The 20,638-nt window shown below is 61.6% G+C and overlaps 1 protein-coding gene across 1 annotated transcript in view; it reads right to left on the bottom strand.

The window, feature by feature from the left end:
• Positions 1-20,638, bottom strand: part of COL7A1 (collagen type VII alpha 1 chain) — a 110,507-nt gene that overhangs the window by 28,636 nt on the left and 61,233 nt on the right. The window contains exons 57-86 of the mRNA XM_075005943.1: positions 20,557-20,637; positions 20,080-20,115; positions 19,898-19,933; positions 19,063-19,143; positions 18,179-18,214; positions 17,642-17,713; positions 16,784-16,828; positions 16,285-16,320; positions 15,852-15,887; positions 14,975-15,079; positions 14,321-14,356; positions 13,680-13,715; positions 12,570-12,617; positions 12,295-12,330; positions 11,460-11,591; positions 10,323-10,532; positions 9,920-9,955; positions 8,586-8,630; positions 7,380-7,451; positions 6,553-6,597; positions 5,615-5,677; positions 5,204-5,248; positions 4,223-4,258; positions 3,441-3,476; positions 2,917-2,961; positions 1,910-1,942; positions 1,555-1,617; positions 1,383-1,418; positions 964-1,044; positions 349-417 (exon numbers count right to left, since the gene is read on the bottom strand). Coding sequence (XP_074862044.1) covers positions 349-417; positions 964-1,044; positions 1,383-1,418; positions 1,555-1,617; positions 1,910-1,942; positions 2,917-2,961; positions 3,441-3,476; positions 4,223-4,258; positions 5,204-5,248; positions 5,615-5,677; positions 6,553-6,597; positions 7,380-7,451; positions 8,586-8,630; positions 9,920-9,955; positions 10,323-10,532; positions 11,460-11,591; positions 12,295-12,330; positions 12,570-12,617; positions 13,680-13,715; positions 14,321-14,356; positions 14,975-15,079; positions 15,852-15,887; positions 16,285-16,320; positions 16,784-16,828; positions 17,642-17,713; positions 18,179-18,214; positions 19,063-19,143; positions 19,898-19,933; positions 20,080-20,115; positions 20,557-20,637 — 1,767 coding nt within the window. The remainder of the gene's footprint in view (positions 1-348; positions 418-963; positions 1,045-1,382; positions 1,419-1,554; positions 1,618-1,909; positions 1,943-2,916; positions 2,962-3,440; positions 3,477-4,222; positions 4,259-5,203; positions 5,249-5,614; positions 5,678-6,552; positions 6,598-7,379; positions 7,452-8,585; positions 8,631-9,919; positions 9,956-10,322; positions 10,533-11,459; positions 11,592-12,294; positions 12,331-12,569; positions 12,618-13,679; positions 13,716-14,320; positions 14,357-14,974; positions 15,080-15,851; positions 15,888-16,284; positions 16,321-16,783; positions 16,829-17,641; positions 17,714-18,178; positions 18,215-19,062; positions 19,144-19,897; positions 19,934-20,079; positions 20,116-20,556; position 20,638) is intronic.

The following is a 20,638-nucleotide window of genomic DNA, read 5'->3' as shown; positions in this document are numbered from 1 at the left end:
GCCCACCCCACAGGAGACCTGCATTCAGAACCCCTGCAGCAGACAACCTGGGGGCAGCGAGGGGTATGTGTACTCACCCCCTCCCAATCCACACCTCAGTCCTAGGTTATCCCACACACTCAGAGGGGAGCAGTGCAACCTTCCAGCACAGGCTGAAGGGTCCCGGCTACATCAGAGCTGGGTCCCGGGGGCAGGGAAGGAGAGCTACACCAGGTAGTCAGGGCTGTGAAGGAAACACTCACTCCACAGCCCAGGAGAAAATCAGTCCACCTGACCTCACCCGGCAAGACTGGCCTGAGCATGAGTCAGTCCCACTTTCAGAAGGAAACAGGAGAACTTCACACACACCTGTCCTGGGAGCCCAGCGTCGCCTGGCTCTCCTTTGGGTCCAGCAGGGCCTGAGGGTCCTGGCACACCCTGTCATACAATCAACACAACCATCAGGCTTGGGCTGAGACGGTCATGATGGGTGATGCTCTGCCTCAGATCCACACTCCCCACCCAGGACCCTTTGCCACCAGCAGCTCTCTTTCAGTAGTGGGGGAGAGGCCACAACAGGTAACCTGGCCAGTCACGCACGGCTGCTGACAGTCTGTTTGCGCACTGCATCCTGCACTCTTCCACACCGCATGCTGCCATGGAAAACCTAAACCGTGCGGGATTCCAAACCCAGCTTCCAGCGCCATTTTTAAATGGGAGGCACAGCACCCCCTGGGCTTCGCAGGAGATCTCCTGCGGCGCTCCCACCGGGCTAGAGTCACAGGGCAGCCAGCTGCACAGACAGATGCAGAACAACTCCTGAGCCACATGGTCTCCAGTGGCAGACACCACAGGAGCCAGGGAGGCTCAGTGCAGCAGGCGTGTGGCATTTCCAGCTGCTCTGGGGAACGCTCCCATCCCCCTTCCCACTGGAGCGCACTGTCCCAGAGGCACGTGCCCTGCTGGAATGTGTGCGGGACATACCATTTTCCCAGGCAGCCCCGGTTCTCCCTCCTTCCCTGGCACTCCATCTCTTCCCGGCACACCAGGCTTTCCCGTCTCCCCCTGGAAAACAGGAACGGAACAGCTGGAATCATCAGAGGTCGAGAGAAACACTCAGCACAGCCAGCAAGCACCTCCACAGCTGCCATCTCCAGCAGACTCCCCCCATCATGCCTAGCCCCCAGGAAAGGGAAACAAGCGCATCAGCTGTGCAAGGGGTAACGTGGCTCCTGCCCTCTCAGGCCCAGTTCTACCAAATGGACTCATACCCAAAGGCAAAGGTTGCCAAGAGGAGAGATGCCAGTGGCTGGGTATTGGAACAGCCATGAACAAAGCCAGGTGAGTACCCCCGCCCCCCCAATCCCATGGCAGCTGGGGCAATGTGCACAAGCAAGGCTCACCACTTGTCCTGGCACTCCAGGGGGGCCCTGTGGTCCCTGATGGGAAACAAACACAAAGGGATCAAAGGCAATGAAGGAGGAACTGCAAATCTCCCACCCTGGGCAGCAGTGCAGATGTTCCAACTCCGCCCCCTGGCGGCACCCAAATCAGAGACCTGCCCCAGCTACCTACCACAAGGCCAGGGGGGCCCGGGGGGCCCGGGAGGCCGATGCTCCCCTGGGGCCCAGGCAAACCCTGCAACAGAACAAAAGAGGCACGTGTTAGGGAGCAGGGGAAGCCTCTCCCTAGGGTAGAGCATCCCCCAATGACAGCATCTCCCCTCAGGCAGAGTCACTCTGCAGGGCTCCCAGGCATTGGCCTGTCTCAGGATCAGGACACACCAGCTGTCCCCAAAGGGAGGGGCCCAGCACCCCCATATGGGTGGCTGTGTACTCACTGGGTAAGGTCCCAGGTGTGCCTACGAGCAGGCCAGAGCCGCCCTGCACGGGGCTGCGCTCTGGGAGCAGGGCATGGCAGAGCTACTCACCCGAATGCTGGAGCCAGGCTCACCCGGGTCTCCCTGCAATAAAAGAGAGTCTGTTACAAACTCCTCCCAGCAGGGACAGCAATCCCAGACCCAGCTGCTGGCGCCCAGGATATTCTTAGGAATCAGACCCCCCACTTCCAAGGCAACGCCAGCCCCGACGGTCCAGAAGCCTGCACAAGACTGGAGCACAGACAGGCTTCCCCAATACCAGCTACTACAGGGCTGAGTACAGCAAATACTCATGGGCCTCTCAGGGCTGTGTGCCAGCAAGTGCTCCTGCTGGACAGCGAGCCAGGGCACAGGGTTGGCGAGAGACCAAGGAACGCCAATCAGGCCTGTGGAACGCCAACCATTTGCAGCTGGGTGTTCCCACCCGCCTGGCTATGGGGGAAGAGAGGGTGGTTTGGGGAGCTGCACATGGTAGTGCTCATGGTGGGATTTGCATTGATCCCCCCCGGTTCTGGTTTCCACCCTGGAAGCTCCAGCTATTCCTCTGGGAACTGAGCTGACTGGGGCTCCCAGGAGATACCAGAAAGCCTCCCCCTCAGTCTCCATAACATGGGACAATGCCACGTTGGGCTAAGGACACAGCCTGCCCCTCACACGCTGTGGCTACATTGGCCGGGGGTGGTGGAACTCCTAGGTGCACAGTACTGATGGGAGGGGAATCAGACCCTTGAAATCCTGGATCCAAGCAGGGCACTGGAGTGCTCCTGCTAGCACAGGAGTCTGCATACTCTGCAGTTCCACGGCCTCTGGCTGCTCAGGGGTGTGCTGGTCACCCATGTCTCATGTCTGGCCCTCCCTCAGCCCACATGCTCTGCCTGGACCTGGAGGCCTTCCCCAGGGGCACACCAGCCACAGCGACAGGCTCTGTATGTTTCACTGATCGGCAGTGCTTCCTCCAGCTAACACAGCTGCCGGGTGTGCCTATGGCCAGCACGGCTTCCTCTGGCCTGAGGTTCCAGCCTCCAGCGGATGGGAAGAAGCTGCTGTCCAGGACGTACCTTTATTCCTGATGGGCCCTGAGCGCCCGGTGGCCCAGCAAGCCCCTGCAAGGAAAGAAGAGACTTATTCCCACATACAGCTAGAAGCTGGCAGCGCCGCTGACCTGGATCTGGAGCACAGACACCGCAGATACATTCTCTGTTTGGGATCTGCTGCAGGCACAAAGCCCAGTTACCGCTCTGCGCTCCACATCGCCTGGCCCTGCTAAGAACACAGGGGACTGGGCCTCCAGCTGTGCAGGACGTCACTGCTGGCAGGCCCCATGGGGAGAGAGGGTGGGGAGGGGAGTGCTGAACAGAAATGTAGGTGCGCCTTTGGCAGCTCTGATGGATGCTGCTGGAATCTGGTTTTTGTGCCCTGTTTCCACTGTAAGCACGGTGCAGGGCCAGCATCTCCCTGCAGCAGGTTTCAGCCTTCTAGGCCCCGCTGAACACCACATTCCTGTCCACTGCCAGGAGAGAAACAGCTCTGACACTCACATGGCCAAGTGAAAGAAGAGGCAAAGGAAGCTGGAGGTACTTACAGCTGGGCCTGGCGGCCCTGGATCTCCCTGGTTGCCCTGCAGGAAAGGAGAGAGACCATCAGTGCTGGATGGGAGCTAGGAGAGTCTGATCCCCTCTTGCCACTGCAGAGGCCAGATGGGCCGACCAGCTTCTGAGTTTAAGAGTTTTGGTTGGATCCATATTCTTGCCAAAGGGCTGAACTTGGGACTCTGAGTTAGCCTCGTGTAACACCCCTGCCACCGTGCCACAGCCCCCTCTCACGGCCCTGCAGAGGGAGGGAAGTCGCACTCGGCAGGGTTGCACCCACACTCCCCACGTGGTGTTGCACATGACACGCCATATCTGGGTCAGCATGAGCAGCAGTGCAAACCCAGCCTGCTCTAGGGGGATTTACAGCGTGACCAGGCCCAGACAGTGTTTTAATTCTCTCACTTTCTGCACCATCAGCACTTCTTAACCAGCTCTGTACTGCACAGTCAGTCATTTTGGGCCCAGCTCTGGCACTGGTATCCAAAGTCTCTGAGTGCTTGACGCTTGCGCAGCGTTATTAGCCCCATTTTTCAGCTGGGAAAACTGAGGCCCAGGAACACATCAGTGACTTGTGTAAAGTTGTGAGCTAGCACTGGGATTACAACCCGGATCTCTGGATTGCCAGTCCCTGCTCCGACCTCCGGATGCACAAACTGTGAAAGGGTTACAATGCAGACTGCTGCCGAAAGCGGAAAGCCCCAGACTCTGTGCAGCAGGAGGATGGCTTTGCCACATGCAGAAGAGGCACAGGAGAGAGGGAGGCATCACCTACCGGTCGGCCTAGCACTCCAGGGAAGCCTGGCATACCCTGCAAAGAGGTAATTCAGAGCAAGCAAATTAGCAAGACCCCAGCCGCCCCTGAAGCAGCTGGTTCAGGCCCAGCCCCCCACACACACACAACATGATGCCAAGACAGAGCTGCTGCACAGTAGAGAGAGAGAGCTGGGGAAGCCAACCTCTGGAAGGGCCCAGCACAAATGACTACCATGGAGGGTTACTTACAGCCGGGCCGGGTGGCCCCCTAATACCCTGCGGGCCCTGGGTGGAAAGGAAGGACACAAAATGACAACACATGAGCTGGGAGCACAACGTCATCATGGGGTGTGCAGGGGCTGGAACCGGGTGTGGAGTGGGGGTGTTACAGCACAGGTAGTGCCCCCTGCAGGTTACTGCAGGTGGCCGTGTTCCCTAGAGCAAACGGGGGCTGTCTGGGGAGCCCCCCAGCTGTCTCAGTCAGCACTGGGCGCCTGTTCCAAGCACTCCTGGAACACAAAGGTACAGCACAACTAACAGAGCAAAGGCCACTGGCTCAAGGGCCCTTAGTCACATGCTGAAGTCCAGTCCCTCCTCCCTGCCCGGATCACATCTTGTCCTCCTGTGCCAGTGAAGAGCACATTGCCCGCCCACACATGGGCTGGAGATGCTCTCAGCCACGCCTGCTCAGCACCCTGAACCCCTGCCAGCCCTGGGAACTGTCCCTGCCCACCCCCGCCCCTGAGCGGCCAGCACCTTTCCAGAGAGCCCAGCTGTGGTCCTGGGGAACCCTGGGGGCTGGCATGGCTCAGGGGAGCCGCCCTGACTCGGTGGCTGAGAAGTGATGACCCTACACCGAACCCCACACCACAGGGACTCTGGCTCCTGGGACATTGCATGTAAGTAACTCACCTCTCCAAGGAAACTCCCACTGCTCCAGCCACCCCAAGCCCCTGTGCTCCCTTCCCACCCCCGCACACCCCCCACCCCCCGGACTCACCGGTTTCCCCTCTGGCCCAGCAAGGCCTCTTTCTCCTGGGAGGCCCTAAAGCAAACAAGGCAAGGGACAGACAGTCAACCACAGGCCCCAAGGGGTTAACGGCTCTTCTAAAGCACTGAAGCACCTCACTCGAGTCCCTGTGAATCCAGCCTTGAGCCCCATGTCAGTCCTGCAACGTGCCCCAGCCCCTTCATCAGTCCAGCCTCACCCCCTCAGCTCTGCCAATGTGCCCCAGCCCCCCCACCGCTAGCCCAGGTTCACTCCCCAGCTTTGCCCACACACCCCAGCCCCTGGGGTCAGTCCAGCCTCACCCCCAGCTCTGCCCACACACCCCAGCTCTGCCAACCAACCTCCGTCCCAAGCACAGCCTGCTGCTGTTCCAGATGTTTTGGTCCCCCCAGCTGTACTCACCGGGCTGCCGTCTCTCCCTTTTGCACCAGCTTCTCCTTGCTCCCCCTTCTGCCCAGCTTCACCCTACAGTTGGGACACGCAGCACGTCAGAAAACCCAGCAGGAAATCAACAAGACGTACCCTCCCCCTAGACTCTCTCCCACCCCTGGCCCAGGTTCACCTGCTAGGGTACCAGCCTGTGAGCTCCCTGAGTGGAGGCCAGAGTCCCTGTACCCCCTAGCGCCACCCAGCTCTTTGGGGAGGGGGACATCACATGGGCAACAGGAGGTCTTATCTCGGCCCAGCCCAGCCCAGGACTTTACTGGAAATCGGTAGGGGAACCGGCTCCCAGAGCTGCACATGGAGCAGGGCACATGCCACAGGACAGCCCAGAGAGCAGGTGCGCTCACTTGCTGCTGGGTTTCCGGGTAGGACCTACAGTATAACAGAGGCTTCTCCTTTTAGAAGGAATAACTCCAGCGCGATTGCGTGTGGAAGCTGTGGGCGTGACAGCCCTGGGACGGAGGTCCCCTCTTTAAATACCCAACAGGCAGGGGCCAGGTAAGCTCCCCACACACCCCATCACCTGCTGACGTGCTTCATACTAGCCCTGGAGGGTGTCTCTCAGGGATGCAAGTTCCCTGTCCTTGCACCACTCAGACCTTAGCCTGAGGATCTGCCATTGCCAGAAACAAACCATCCTAAGGGGTTACCAGCCAGCAGGAGGGCCCTGGGAGGGTGCCAGAGCCTGGATCCAGCCCAGGAGGACCAGCCCCAGAGACGTGAGCACTGGCTTGCTGAGCAGTGGTGCAGCCAGACAGAAGGACAGCGGGAGAGAGGCTGAGGGATCAGAAAGAGAGTCAAGTGGCCCAGGCAGGAGAGATCCCCCTAGTGCGCAAGACAGAATCAGAGAGGAAGCTGCTGAAGTGCAGGTGCCAGAAGACTTACTACACTCAGACCTTATCTCCTTTGGGTCCTCTCTCGCCATCCCCGCCAGGCTCTCCCTGCACAGGAGGGGAAGAAAAAGGGAGTGTCAGAAAGCCCAGGCTCACACCACAGTCAGCCGGTTATCCTGCTCTAACCATTGGACATGCTCCCTCCTAGAGCAGGCAAGGGAACCCAGGAGTTCTGGGAAGAACCTCCAGACCACGCTCCAAGCCACCCCTGTCCCCAGTCCAAGCAGACAGCCTTGCTGCCCCTGCGCCAGGCCAGAGCCCAGCTCCCGCCGTGGGTTCCATTCCAGCCTGCTGCTTTTCACCCTGGCAAGTGCACGGACTGTTGGGGCAACGAGACGTCACCGAGCGGGCGGAGTTGGCCGTATCAGTGTCTGTTCCCATGCTGGGCTGAAGGGACACACGGGGCTGAAAGGGGGACTCCTACGAATGCTCCCGACAGGAACCCTTTCACTTGCCTTGCACACTGCACCTTGCCAGGAGACTCTCTGAGCCTGCTGGAAGCACAGCAGGAATCTAGGCACATCCTGCTCCAGGCAAGAGTCTGGCCAGGACTCCCGGCTCACACCCCGGCTCGTGCGGCATGCGCCTTTAGCTCTCTGCTGACCTCAAAGGGCCTGGCACATCCCACGTGAAACAGCCTCTCCTAGCACACGCTGGTTACTGGGAGAGGAAAGAGTTACCAGCTCGCTTTCTGCAGCTCCCAGGGAGAGCTGGCGAGATGGGTTCAGTGTGCAGCGCTAGGCCAGACTATGCTCTCAAGGTCCCTTCAGGCCTTATGCTCGGAGACATGGGGGTACAGACAGGGCTCCTCACCCCTCCTCAGCACTAACCTTGGCTCCCCTGGGTCCTGTGGGTCCACGCTCCCCTGGAGGCCCCGGAAGGATCCCTTCCGCCACATGCACCTGGAGACACAAGAACACAGTGAGAGGCAGCAGCCCAGGGCCAGCAGCTCTGCCTCCAACAGCCCTGGGAGCCCCTCAGATCTCAGGGACTTTCCATTCTGTGTCCCACAGCAAGTGCTGGGCTCTGCTCCCGTCCTGGGTCTTCTACAGCGCACCTGCCCACTGCCCCCACACGCCCTGGGTCCGGTGTCTGTTCACCCCCTGGAGCCATAGGCACTGCCAGACCAGATCTGACTGACAGGTCCCTCTTCCCTGGGCCCAATGGACAAACCCAATGAGACATGGTGGGCAGCTGTGGAAGAACTGGTCCAGCCCCCTCCAGCCCTGGGCATGGAGACGCTGAGGCTGTGGAGCTGCAGGGCTTGGACCCCGCTGTTGTGTACCAGATCTAACAGAGCTGGGAGCCTCTTGCGCCGGCTGGGCCTGGAAAGCCCCTTTCGAGGTCACACCCAGAGTGCGGAGCTGAGCGTTGCTGGTGGCAGTTACAGGCCCAAGGGGAGGGACTTCCCGAGGCCCAGGCAGAGTTGCAGTGATCCTGTTCGACACAGTGGAGCGGGGAGCAACCCTGACCGGCCTCAGGGTCCTCCCACGGCACCTGCTAGCTCCTGGGCAATCTGCCCCAGCTGCTGTGCCTGGATCGACGGGGGCTGCACAGCGGCGCGCGCCTGCTGTCCTGAGTGGCTTTGGTCACCTGGCCGCTGCCTGCAGCAGCTTCACGATGCCCTGTGCCTGAGCTACCCGCAGAGCTGGAACTCACAAGAGCACTGGGCAGGAGGGGCTCACAGGCCCCAGGGCTGAGGGATGTGGTGTGTGGAGATGCGTGTGTAGGACTGGCCCTGTGTCATGCTAGCGCAGCCCTGGCCAAAGCAGAGTGGAAAAGGCTGTGTAAATCCAAGCGCCTCCCGGAGGCAGGAGACTGGGAAGCATGGTGCACTCCCTCCCTCATCAGCTCAGCACATGGCCTTCACGCCTCTCCCGGCCCTGGGGAGCAGGGGACTTGGACCCTTTGCAGATGGTCCCCAGCCAAACAAATCTAGAGCTCCATGTGCCACACCAACCTCCACATCAAACCCCTCTGGTCTCAATGGGCTGACCTGGGCCACACTGCCAGGGGCTGGGGGGCGACTCACTCACCTTGGGCCCTGGGGGCCCTGGAGGACCCTGCACGCCATCTCTGCCCTAAGACAAACAGGACATGGATCAAAGATGCAGACAATCCCCAAGATGCTATCCCAAGAGGGGAGACAACCCTGCCCCCCGGGGCGCCAGGAGAAGGCAGCCCAGGCCCACTGACCTGCAGCAGTACCCAAGGGGGCAACACTGGGAGGAGGGGAGCGACTGTCCTTTACGTGACTCTTGGTCTGTTCACGCCACCCGACTTTGGGCTGCAGATCACAGGGACTTTCCATTCTGTGCCCCACAGTAAGTGCTGGGGTCTCCTCCTTTCATGGCTGTGGGCACTGCCTCGGATCCCAGCCCTCCACCTGCCAGCCCGGCGCGCAGCACGGCGCAGATGGACAATGTACTGCCAGCACCCCCACGCCCCCTTTCCGCTGAGGCACATGTCAGCCAGCTGGGAGCTTCGCCATGTGCCCTGGGCAGTCCTGCTGGACCTCGGGTGGGACTACAAGAGGAACCACTGGACCCTGAATCATCAGTGACAAGCCTGGGGACGCAGGAGACAGAGCCCCTGCCCCGGCTCTTTGGAATCTAGCCCCAGAGCTGCAGGCTACATGCAACTGGCAGCTCCTGCACCCATGGAGCAACCCTGAGCCCCCTAGGTCAGAAGGCCCATTTCCCCCACTGGCCATCTCGGATGCATGCACAGGCACGGGCAACAAGAACTGCCTCAGATCCCACTGAGATCCAGCGCACAGCTGGTTTCTCCACTGCACAGCAGCGTTTCTCAGCCTTATTTTTTTTTATAAAGTTCCACTTCTCAAAAACCAATGTGAGTGCCCCCACCCGGACGTCTCTCATGCACCCGCAGGCACGTGTGCCACCGGCTGAGAAACACGGCCCTAAGGTAACCTGAGGTCTGGGGACAAGTACCATTCAGCCATTCCAGATTGCTGTCCCCTTCTCAGCATGCCACCCAGCTACACCTCACTTAAAAGCTACTTACAAAAACATGCACACACATCACAGAAGACGACTGCTGAAAACGTGCCGTCTTTCTACCATCTTATTGTCTAATGAATGAACTGGAATAGAAATATTGTACTCACGTGGCAGTGCAAGGCAGATGGAGCAGTCATTGTCTGAATGGACTTTTCGATTGCACTGACTTTGCGAGTGGGTTTTTTATGTAGTAAAACTAGGCCAATAGCTAGATGAGTCGATGTGCCCCTGGAGGACCTCAGTGTACCCCCTCACCCCCGGGCACACGTACCCCTGCTTGAGAATTGATATCACTGCTGCAGAGTGTAAGACATGGAAAAATGCAGCAGGCTGGAGGCCTCACTCACCGGCTCTCCCCGGTCGCCCTTCTCACCCCGATCCCCCTGCAAAGCAAAGAGCAGAGCTGTCTCAGGGGCTCGGCTCCGTTCCCACCCCACCGCCCACCAACAGGGCTCAGGAAATGCCAGTGAACAGGCCTGAAGGGGCCCCAAGCAGCTGGGAGCCAGGAGTCTGGTCACCATGCAGGAACTTTTCTCCACACAACCTTCTCAAAAAGGCCCATAATCCCCCGACTGCTCCCGCTCACACAAGCACCAGCTGGGCCATGGCAGGCAGGTACCACTACATCCTGGGGGTTGGCCCCCTCCATCCCCCTCACATCCCCTAGCAGCACCACGCCCCAGGACAGCAGCACAACTGGCCCCCACTGACCTTCCAGTCCTTGTTTCCTCTTTCCCAGGTCTCACTCACCTTCTCACCAGGCCTGCCAGCCTCACCGAGCTCCCCAGCCCGGCCCGGCATGCCAGGAATTCCAGGCTTGCCGGGTTCCCCTGCCTGGCCAGGCGGCCCCTGCGGCCCCTGCTCTCCGATAGCACGTCCCACCGGGCCCTGGGGGCCTGCAGGCCCTTGGTCTCCTTTGTCACCTTTGGGCCCTCTCTCTCCAGGGAAGCCCATCACGCCCTGCAGGAAGGACACAACTCAGCTAGTGCCAGGGCTGGTGCTGGCAGGTCAGGAGAAGCCATCAGGGAGCTCGTGCTTCAGGGTTGCATGCACAGGGCTGGAGATCGTGTGCTGCTAGCAGAGGGGAAGGCTTCCTTCAAGTACTGCCCCTGTCGGCAGGATTCAGCCCTGGCTGAGAGGGAGCCCTTTGTGGCCAGTGTGGAGTTCGGTCTCCAGCCAGATGGAGGAACAGGAGGCAGGAAAGTCTCGCTTGGCCTGGGGCAGCACCCACAGGCTCATGCTGCACTTGGTAACAAAGGGAGATATTGGCACAGGCCCTGTCTCAGGGCCTGGTGGGCAGCCCAGTCAGAGAACCCCAAGGCTCCTGTGCATGCAGAGACAAGGTTAACCAGCAGGGCCCCAGAAGAAAGCAGCCGGGACCAGACCTATGCACTGGACGGCCCCAGGGAGGGAGGCAGCTCCCCAGAGGGGAGATTCTCTCTGCCTCTGAGCTTGGAGAGACAGGGAACCAGCTGGATTTACTCCCAGTGTCCCCTGGAGACAGGCAGGGCTGCCAATGGGGTGGGGGGTTGGGGAGAAAGAGGGCAGCTGACCTGGGGCCCGGTGATTTAAAAGGGTCCTGGGCTCCCACCTGCCACTGCCTCAGCAGTGGCCAGAGATCACCACCGAAGCCCCAGACTCCCTGCTCCTGTCCTCAGCCCTGGAGACAGGAGACTCCAAAGCTGTGTGTGCAGCTCCTGAGTTGGGGCTGGGGCTGAGGGCCGGGGGCCTGCTGAGCTCAGGTTCAGGGCAACCCCAAAGCAGGGCAGGATTTTATTTCCTTGGGTGCTGGGTAAAGCAGGCCTCGCCCCCAAGAGGCAGCAGAGAGGCCCCAGGGGAACCCACCCCTCCACTCTGTTCCTGCCTCTGTTGCTGGTTCCACCTCACCTCTTTGCCTGGAGGTCCCCTGTCGCCTGGGTCCCCCCTGTCACCCTTCAGGCCTCTCCGGCGATCAGGGTAGGGCAGGAATGTATCTGCACTTCCATCATAGGCACCAGTGATCTCTCTGAGAGTGGCCATCTGAGAGAGACGGAGCACGGCCATCACCACAGCAGGCAAAGGAGGGACCTCCCAGACCCTGCGCTGAGGGCGGGTCAGTCTATCCAGGCCCTGAGGCCCCTGACAGAGGGACGACTGGGAAAGTCCCACCCCTGTGGTCGCACTAGAAGGGGATCCCCAACAAAGGCTGACACAGACACGCTGGGAGGCAGGATTTGCTGAGTGACAACCAGCAACAGGAGAAGGTCCATAGCAGGGACAGAGAACAGGAGGTCTGACCTCCACACTCAGGCGGCTTCTCCCCCGGCACGCAGAGCGCACGGGCTGCACAGAGCCTCCAGGAGTGCAGGGAGCTGCCGGCCAGAGCTCCTGGCCTCCTCCATCATTACTCCATGGCCCAGCAGCTGAGGGACCTGGGTCTTCTCTCTATCACCCCTCCCCAGGGGCACCAGCCAGGTTCTCAGCCTCCCCCCACAACGTGCTCTATGGCTCTGGCTTTCCTCTTGGTTATCCGTCCACTGCATCCTAGTGTCCCCCGCCCAAGAGTCTGTTAGCCCGGGCTCTGGTGTCCCCCATCTCAGTCTCCCCTGGCTCCCCACCCCCTGACCAGGCTCCTGCTGTTTTCCCAATGGCCAGGGACAGCATCTCCACCCCAAGCCCCAGGCTTCCCCTTCCCCCTTCGAGATGCCCTGTGAGCAGAGCTGGCTGGTGCTGTGCTTTGTACCTTAATCCCGTAGACTTCCAGGGCACGTTCGACATTCTACGAACAGCAAGGGAAAGACAATGAGAAACACAACAGCGGGCCAGAAAATGGGACACCCCCAGCCAAGGCTGTCGACCCCGGCTTCCCTCGCTGCCAGCTTCCAGACCACAGGGCCTGAACCCTCGTCCATCTCCTGCAGGGCTGAACTGGTCATCCCAGCAGATGCCTGGGTTATGCTGTGGTGGTAAGTGGTTCCCCCACTCTAGATCAGTGGGACTGGCCCCACAGCAACTTACCGAGACCGTCCCGGGTTCACCTCGCTGTCCAGGATCGCCAGGTCTGCCCTAGTCACCATCAGAAGAAACAGAACAGCACCGGATGAGCAGAGTTCTGCCCCCTGCCCCAGGGCCGGGTCACAGGGAAGGGCGCAGCAGCAGGAGTTGGGGGACTGTTGTGATGGCTGTGGGGGGTGGGGCAGAGCGCTCGCTTGCCGGTTAGTGTGAGAACACTGCTCACAGGTCACTACCACGCCCTCCCTAGGACGGCAGGTCACCCAGAGACCCAGGACAACCGCCTTCTTAACAGGGCCAGGCGCTTGCATGACCTCTGTGCATCCTGCCGCAGGCAGGTCCTCTCTGCAGCAGCCAGTCTCCTAACCCTGCAGCAGCATCACACTCAGAGGCAGCACGTGGCTGAACTACCCGACGGACTGAATTAGCCAGAGGGACGGCACTGGCATAACTTCTCCCCGCCGGGAGGCAGGAGAGCCCCAACACACCAGCTTAGCTGCCCACGTGTTCACTGGGCTGCCAGCTGACCTGCTAATGCAGAACCACCTAAGCAAAACTGTGGGGGAAGCCGGCACAGCCGGGGCAACTGGCATTGCCGGGGAAGGGGTTGGAACGGTGCAGCAGCGAGAGCGCCAGCTGGGCTGGGCTGCTGACAGGATCGGCAGGGGAAGCGCTGCTACTACAAGTGGCCTTGCTGGGTTGCAGAGCGGACGCAGGACCGAGAGGCGTGCAGCAGAGCTCCTTGGGGCTGGCGTGGCTGCATCGGCACCTCTCGGGGCACACCGCCTAGCAGTCCTCTGCAGCCGCCTGGGTGGGGAGGAGGCTCTCTTGGCAACGAGAGCGAAGGCTGCAGGGCACCTCTCTGCAGGGGACACGGCAGGCCCCAAATCACAGAGCACAGGGGGCCCTTTTCTGCCTGCCTGCTCCCGAGGGGCAGTGACTGGCAAGGGTCTGTCTACCTCAGCTGGGGAGCCGCTCCAGAGCCCAGGCGCCGCATTCAGAGGGGTACAGCGGGGCTGGCCAAGCTCTGGGTTCTTCCCGCACCCAAAGTGAACAGCAGCCAGGGAGGGCAGGACCTGGGGCTGGTGGATTGCCCAGGCAGGGCTGGGTACTCACCTGTTCTCCTTTAGATCCTGGCTCTCCTCGGTCGCCCTGGAACAGAGCCAGAGGAGTCAGGCGCCCCCTCTCCCCAGCACTGCACAGGAAGAAGAGTTCAGCCCCACCCCAGCTGGAGGAGCCCCCCTAGGTGGGGCTGGAGGGATACAGCTGGGGAGGGCCCCGGGGAGGAACAGTGCCAAGGTGTTGGGGGAAGGGCAACTCCCCCCCATGTTCCCTTCCCAGGCAGGCAGCTGAACAGGTGAGCCAGCGCTCCAGCCTCACAGGCTGCACAGCCTCAGCAAGCTTCCACTGTGAACCAAGCCTGGACCAGACCCAGCTCAGAGCTGGGCCCCCCCCGGCCTACTGCAAAGCCCATGGCAGCCCAGAGCAGGAGGGCAGAGCTCCCATGCCAGCCGCAGGTGGGCCTCGCTGCTCTCCATACAAATCTCTGGCGGAAGCTCCCAGCTCCTCCAAAGAAGACAGCCCAGAAGAGGACCGGAGCCATGCCCACCACTAGGCACAGGGGATGCAAGCTCAGTGAACTCCCAGGATTAACCCCGGACGGTTTAGAGGTCTGTGTTTGGGGCCTGCAAGCCGGCCCTGCTCCCAGTGGAGCCTGCCAGGAGGGGCTGTTCTCACGGGGCTGCGGAAACACTCACCTTTTGTCCAGCAGCCCCGGGGAGACCTGGAACCCCCTGGAAGGCACAGAAAGAATGTGAGTAGACCCTGCACTGGGCCAGCCAGGGGAGAGAGCAGCTTCACTGCCAGTGGGAGCCGGGGCCAGGGGGTGGGCACAGGCACGCCCAGGCCTGGGGTGTCGGTCAGCACTGAGACTGGGAGGAGAAGCCCACTCGAGATGGGAGGCTTCCTCTGGCCAGGGCCTTCCTGCGACAGGGAACAGGCTGTATGGTCAGCAGTCCAGTCCCAAGTCCTGCGGGGCTGTAAGGAGTTTGGAGCTGCAGCTGGAGAGGAACAGGATTTCCCCAGGGAATCTGAGAGGGGCCCGGGGCAGCCATGTCCTGGCATAGTGAGCCTTTACTCTGCTGTTCAGAGCCTGGTAGCTCTGAGCTTGGCCAGGTCTGTATTCCTAGCGCAGGCATGGCCAGGCCACCTAGTGGCTAGAGAGGGTCTGGGAGACAAGAGCCCGAGGCTCTGAGCTCAGTGTGATCTTGGGCAAGGGTTGTCTTCTTTCTGTCTGTCACCTGTAAACAGCCCTGGTGCGCTCCCTGCCCCAGCCCCAGCCTCAAATGACGGCAGGCACAGGGGGTCCTGACACACAGCTGGTGTTCGGAGAACTACTCAAGGTTACGCACCTGTCCTGGGGGGCCAACCTGCCCAGGCAGACCAGGGACACCAGGAGGTCCCCCGGCACCTGGCGCCCCACGATCCCCTCGCTCACCCTTGGGGCCTTCTCGACCCTGCCAAAGAAGAACAGACACATCGCCGTCTGGTGCTGCTTGGCATCAGCCTCAAGCTGCGGGGCTGCAGACAGGCCCATTAGCCAGACGACCGCAGAAAGGCCCAGCACCGCAAAAGAGTGCCAGCGGCCTGGTTTGTCAGCGGGGCCCCCGCCCCCGGCACCAGGTGATACCAGCTGGCAGCAAGCCAGCATCTTTTAGTGCTGCTTTAATGGAGGTGCCAGAAAGGAAGCCCCAGGAACAACCAGGCCCCATAAGCAGTGGAGTCCCTGAGGCCCAAGTCCCAACCTGACCGACCAGCATCTCATTATCAGGAGCTGGGGCTCCCTCTGCCCTTTCTGGCTCAGCTGAGCCTTCCACCTGAAGCCACAACTCAGACGGTGGGCACAGTTCCCCTCATACTGTGCATGGGGGGGAGGCCAGAGGCAGCCGCCTGCACCCCCCTGGTCTGCCACAGGGTACGAGGCCCCAAAGCACCGGAGAGCGATGTTGCACCGGGTCACTACCGGCCGCCCCTGCCCGCCTGTGGTCAGCAAGTTGGGAGACCCAACAGTCACCCCCAGGCGTGCTGGACGGGGTCTCTGCCACTGGCGCCATCCAGCAGGGCCGGGCTCCAGTGTGCTGGAGTAGTGGACAGAGGGAGGGGAGGTCCGAGCCTGTGCAGGCAGCACATGGGAGAGTCAGCCACCAGACTTAGACACAGGCAGCCCCTCCGTGTGTGCCAAGGTCCACCCAGGGCAGGCGGGGAAAGGGGTGAATCGCAGGTACTTACATCTCTGCCAGGGGCTCCAGCCTCTCCTTTGTCCCCCTGAACAGGAAAAGCCAAGAGAAGATGGCTACCTCACAGCCTCATTCCTTACCAAATGAGACAGCCAGGGCCTCGGGCAGGGCACAGCCACACTGGGCCCCTGCTCCACCCTCGTAGGGCAGGGACCGTCCCCTGGGCCCAGGTCTGTCTTCCCAATGGCCCTTCTACTGGAGCCAGCCAGGGCTGAGGCTGAAGTAGCATCAGGCCTCCCCTCCTCTGCCCACTGGGTGAGCAGAGCCACATGCTGGCATCACAAGGCAGCTGCCCCTCCCACAGCCAGACAGGCACAATGGAGCAGCACGTCAGCAGCAGGGGACTCTGTCCCCAGGGGCTCCCCGCAGCTAGGCCGCTCACAGGCCTAGCTAGCTTGGGGGAAAGGAGCCCTATAGCTCGTTACCTTCTTCCCATCTTCTCCTGGGGTCCCATCTTCTCCCTAGGAGGACAGAAAACAATAGTAAGGACCAGTCCCACACAGGCCACGCACAATGGGGACTGGGCACTGGTCAGGGGATGGGAGAGATCCCAGATCAGAGCATCACCTCCACGCTGGGGAGCACAATATGCCCCCTCGGGCCACCCAGCCCTCAGATGAGCCAGGGAGCCAGACTCCTGCAGGGCTTGTGGAGTTTGGGAAGCCCTTTGCTACGCCCCCTTTGACAGCCTGCCCCCGGAAGGGCCTGGCACATGAGCACTTACTACAGGGTTTGCCTGGGTTTGATCTGTCTGGGCACCAGGGCCTGCCCATGCTCAGGAAACCCTCTGCCTGCATCTCCAGTGCTCTACATCGTCCCATCCCCATCCCACTGCCAGGGCAGCAGCCTCTCGCCCAGGCCGGGCTGTGCATGTCAGCCCTAGCGAGCTGCCCTTTTCCAGCAGGGGCGGGACCCCTCACTCACATTCCTGCCATTCAGGCCGGGTTTCCCGTCGTCTCCGGGTTTGCCCTGGAAGGAAGCACAGGCTGTTAGCTGAGTGATGAGCCCTCCACAAACCTGAGTCAGTGGAAGGGCCCTGCCAGGCCCACCCCACCCCGCCCCACCCCACAAGGTGGCTGGAGCCTGATGCTGCAGCACCACAGGGCAGCAGCTCCTACAGGAAGCTGGGTCAGGTTTCCCGCCCCAGCTGGGAGCCCTGCCAGACAGCAATTAGCTGGGGCATCACACCCAATGGGGCAGGCAGATGCCTGCCACACAGCCAGATGTGGGGTAGCAGGCTGGGCTGAGGCAGTGGAAAAGTGAGCCTAAGGGAGCTGCTGGGAGCCAAGGGCTGCCCCAAACTCACCTGGGACGTCAGGGCGCTCTGGGTGAGCAGCCCCAGGCCTGAACGTCTCCCAGCTGACTTGAGACAGGCTGCCCATGGCAAAAGGAGGGGCCAAGGGGACAGTCAGCGCCCTGGGAACAGGCCACATGGGACACCGTGCAGAGAAGCCCCGACAGCGCCCACTGCTACTCGAAGCTGTCTAGGGAGCCCACGGACACTGCCCAGAGGAACTCTGCTGCGTGCGTGACACGAGGAAGGGACGGAAGTAGAACCCACAGTCGAAGAACAACCCCCAGTCCAGCATCCTCCCCCTGGTACTGTAAACAGCCACTTTGGCGACGGCCAGGAGGAGGCTGACGAGGAGGTCTCGGTGTGACCTCCTACAAAGGCAAGGTGGAGGTGGGCTATATGGGGCCCTGCCAGAGCAGGGGGTTGTTGCCAGAGAAGCTGCAGGGAACAGCCATCAGGGATGGCCAACAAATAGCTAAACTACTTACAGTCAAGCCTGGTGGTCCTGGGGGGCCAACAGCTCCGGGGGGCCCTGGCTCCCCTCGAGGGCCGGGCAGACCCTGCAACAATATGTCCGGTGAGAGGCAGAGCCCAGCTGAGTCAGACAGCCCCCACCTTGCTCACAGCAGACATGGAGGCAGCGGCTCAGCAATGAAGGGAGAAGAGGACTGGTGACTGCTGGGACAGGCAGTGCCCCCAGGCCAGGGACTCTGCAGGCTTAGAAGGCTCCCAGGACTGCTCAGGATTTCACCACACAGCTCCAGTCCTGGGGCCCTTGGGGTAAAGCATCAACAAGGGTCAGGGAAAGGATACAGGAATGGATGGACCCAGCGACAGGGAGGTGAGATGCATAGCTCGCCCAACCACTGCTTTGTTCTGGTGACTCCTGGGCCCATTGCTGCAGGGCTGCTCAGATACTGGCCTTGTGCCCAAGACTTGGAGGTACCCCAGGAAAAGTGGGGAGCAGATAAGTCCCTGGCTTGGTGCAACCCAATACCCCTTAGGATCAGGGGCTCTGTACTTACATCTCGGCCAGGGTCACCCTGCTTGCCTGGGTCACCCTAGAAAAACAAAAGAACATGGCTGCGATCTGTGGGGCTGGGCTCAGCCTGATGTTAGGGCCTGGCCGCCCTGGAGGGGTGCTGCCCGGCGGGCTCCAGAGAGGCCTGGCTCACCTCAAAGCATGAAAGCAGGAGAGGTCACCACCCCACAGGCACCTCTGCTAACAGCGCTACTAGACTCACCTTGAAGGGAGAGCAGCCAGCCAGGGACAGCCTGCAGCACCCCTGAGAGAGCCGGCAGTGGGCACAGGCAGGAAGGAGCACAGAGCACGGCACAGCTCAGGGACACGGAGCCTCCCCATGGGCACTGGCTCAAACCCAGCCCAGGCTCCCTCATCTGGGCTGGGCTGAAGTGAATGAGCTGATGGATCTTCCACCCAGCTCCTCAAGGGTGGGTGCCCACACTTCTGAGCCACCGTTACCACTGGCGTTAAGTGGTGCCCTGGTTTGGCACCTCTGCAGAGAGGCCGAGGACTGGGTGGGTCACCACAGAGACGGCACCTCTCCCCCTTTGTGGGGTAGTTGGGCAGCTGTAGGCCCACATACAGAGAGCCCCCGAGGGCCCTGCGAGGCAGTGCAGGCTCCTCCCTTCCTACCACAGCCCTCACCACTCAGACAGCTGGGCTGCTGGAGCCTGGGGCGGGTCTCCCAGGGACCTGCCCTGGCTGCTGTTGGGTGGTGGTTCTGGCAGGGGCAGGTCGCGCTGCCGGGGGATGTTACTTGGGTAGCAGGGCCTGGCGATACACCAGTTACCAACCCCCCTTGTGGGGAGCAGAGCCTCTCCTAGGCCCTCTGAGGGGCAGCCTCGTGCATGGGGGGTGGGATTCCCCCAGCCAGGCCACACCTACCCTTTGTCCTGCAGGGCCCATTTGCCCAGGTTTGCCGTCCTGCCCATTCCGGCCGTCCAGCCCCGCTGGGCCTCGGTCTCCCTGCAAGAGAACCAGGCCGTGAAAGCCTGGCACCAAAGCTCCCCCCATACCAACCTCCCCGAGAGCTGGCAGTGGAGGGCCCAGGGCACTGGGGATGGGGAGGCAGAGGGGCACCTCGCAGCGGCAGGAGCCCGGGCAGCTCCCTCCTTTCTCAGCCCAGCTCCTCCCTTGGTATTTTCAGTCCCACGCAAAAGGGACTGGTGCCAGGGGGTGGGAACACACACAGCCATACCCGTGACCAAACACCTCCCCGAGCCAGAACTGCAGCTGCGCTGCCCCCAGGAACGGGACAAACCCCCTCCACGCCCAGCTGCCTGGCCACTTCATCACCCAGCCCAACTTCTCTGCCCCCAAGGAACCTCCTTGGGCCTCTTCCCATGGCTGCCGGACTGGCAACGCTCTCCCCCACCAGGGCTCTGCTCCCCTCCACACTGCCTCTGAGCCAACCCAACCCCCCAGGCCTCATGCTCTGGTTTCCAGACCTCTCTTCTCCCCAGCCTGGGGCTCCCACCCCTGCTGCAAGAGCGACCACATGCCCCCACTCTGCTCCATGCAGATGGGCGTGCTGCACCCTGTACCCCTTACGCAGGGCTGCAGCCACAGGCATCCCTCCTCCATCCGTGGCATGTCCTGGGGGCAGCTCCACTTACTCGTGTGCTAGGACCCCAGGGCTCCCCTCCCCGGCTCCCCCCTCCCACCTGCCCCAGCTGGGCATGGGCAGATCAGGTACGTCACATGGAATTGAGGCTCTCACCTTCTCTCCTGCTGGGCCTCGGTCTCCAGGGTCCCCCTGCAGGGTACGAAACAGCAGAGAACACAGCTGGTCACAAAGCAAGCGGCAGAGCCAGCCAAAGCTCCCCAGTACTGGGGAACAGCAGGAGATCGGGAAGTGCTGCATCCCTCCAGGGCAGCAGAGGGAAGGGACCCAGCACTCACCCGCACTCCAGGGGGGCCTCTGGGGCCTTCGATCCCCTGCAAGAGAAGGGAGGCAGTTGTGCTCCACGGGTGTCAGGTGCAGATGGCTGGGCCCACTGCCCCCCACACAGGCCCCCCCCAACCGCCCTGCACCACAAGAATACCTGAGACATGGCTGTTATACCTGCATGAACTCTCCCCACACGCGTGCGCTCCCTAGAGGCACCACCCCCATGCTCCCAGCCATGCACCCTCCTTCTGCACCCCGGTCCCAGCGCCACAGGTTCCTCAGACCTCCCTCCCTAGGCAGCTTCCCCACACTCACAGCCCCCGGCAGGTACGTTCCCCTGCGGGACAGCCACTCTTACAAGGTGCTCCCAGAGCTACACCCAGCCCCCAGCTCCCTGCCAGCTCGGCTTGCAGAGGCTTTCCGCTCCAGGGCACTTCACATCCAAGCAGCACCTCCTGAGGCAGATACTCCCAGGCCCTGGCACCTACCCTCTCTCCAGGCGGTCCAGGTAACCCGGCCTCGCCCTTTGCACCCTTCATCCCATCCTCGCCGGGATCCCCTGGCTCCCCC

Source organism: Carettochelys insculpta, chromosome 11 (assembly GCF_033958435.1).
Source record: "Carettochelys insculpta isolate YL-2023 chromosome 11, ASM3395843v1, whole genome shotgun sequence".
NCBI classification, from domain to species: Eukaryota; Metazoa; Chordata; order Testudines; family Carettochelyidae; genus Carettochelys; species Carettochelys insculpta.
This window is presented reverse-complemented; position numbering and strand designations above follow the sequence as displayed.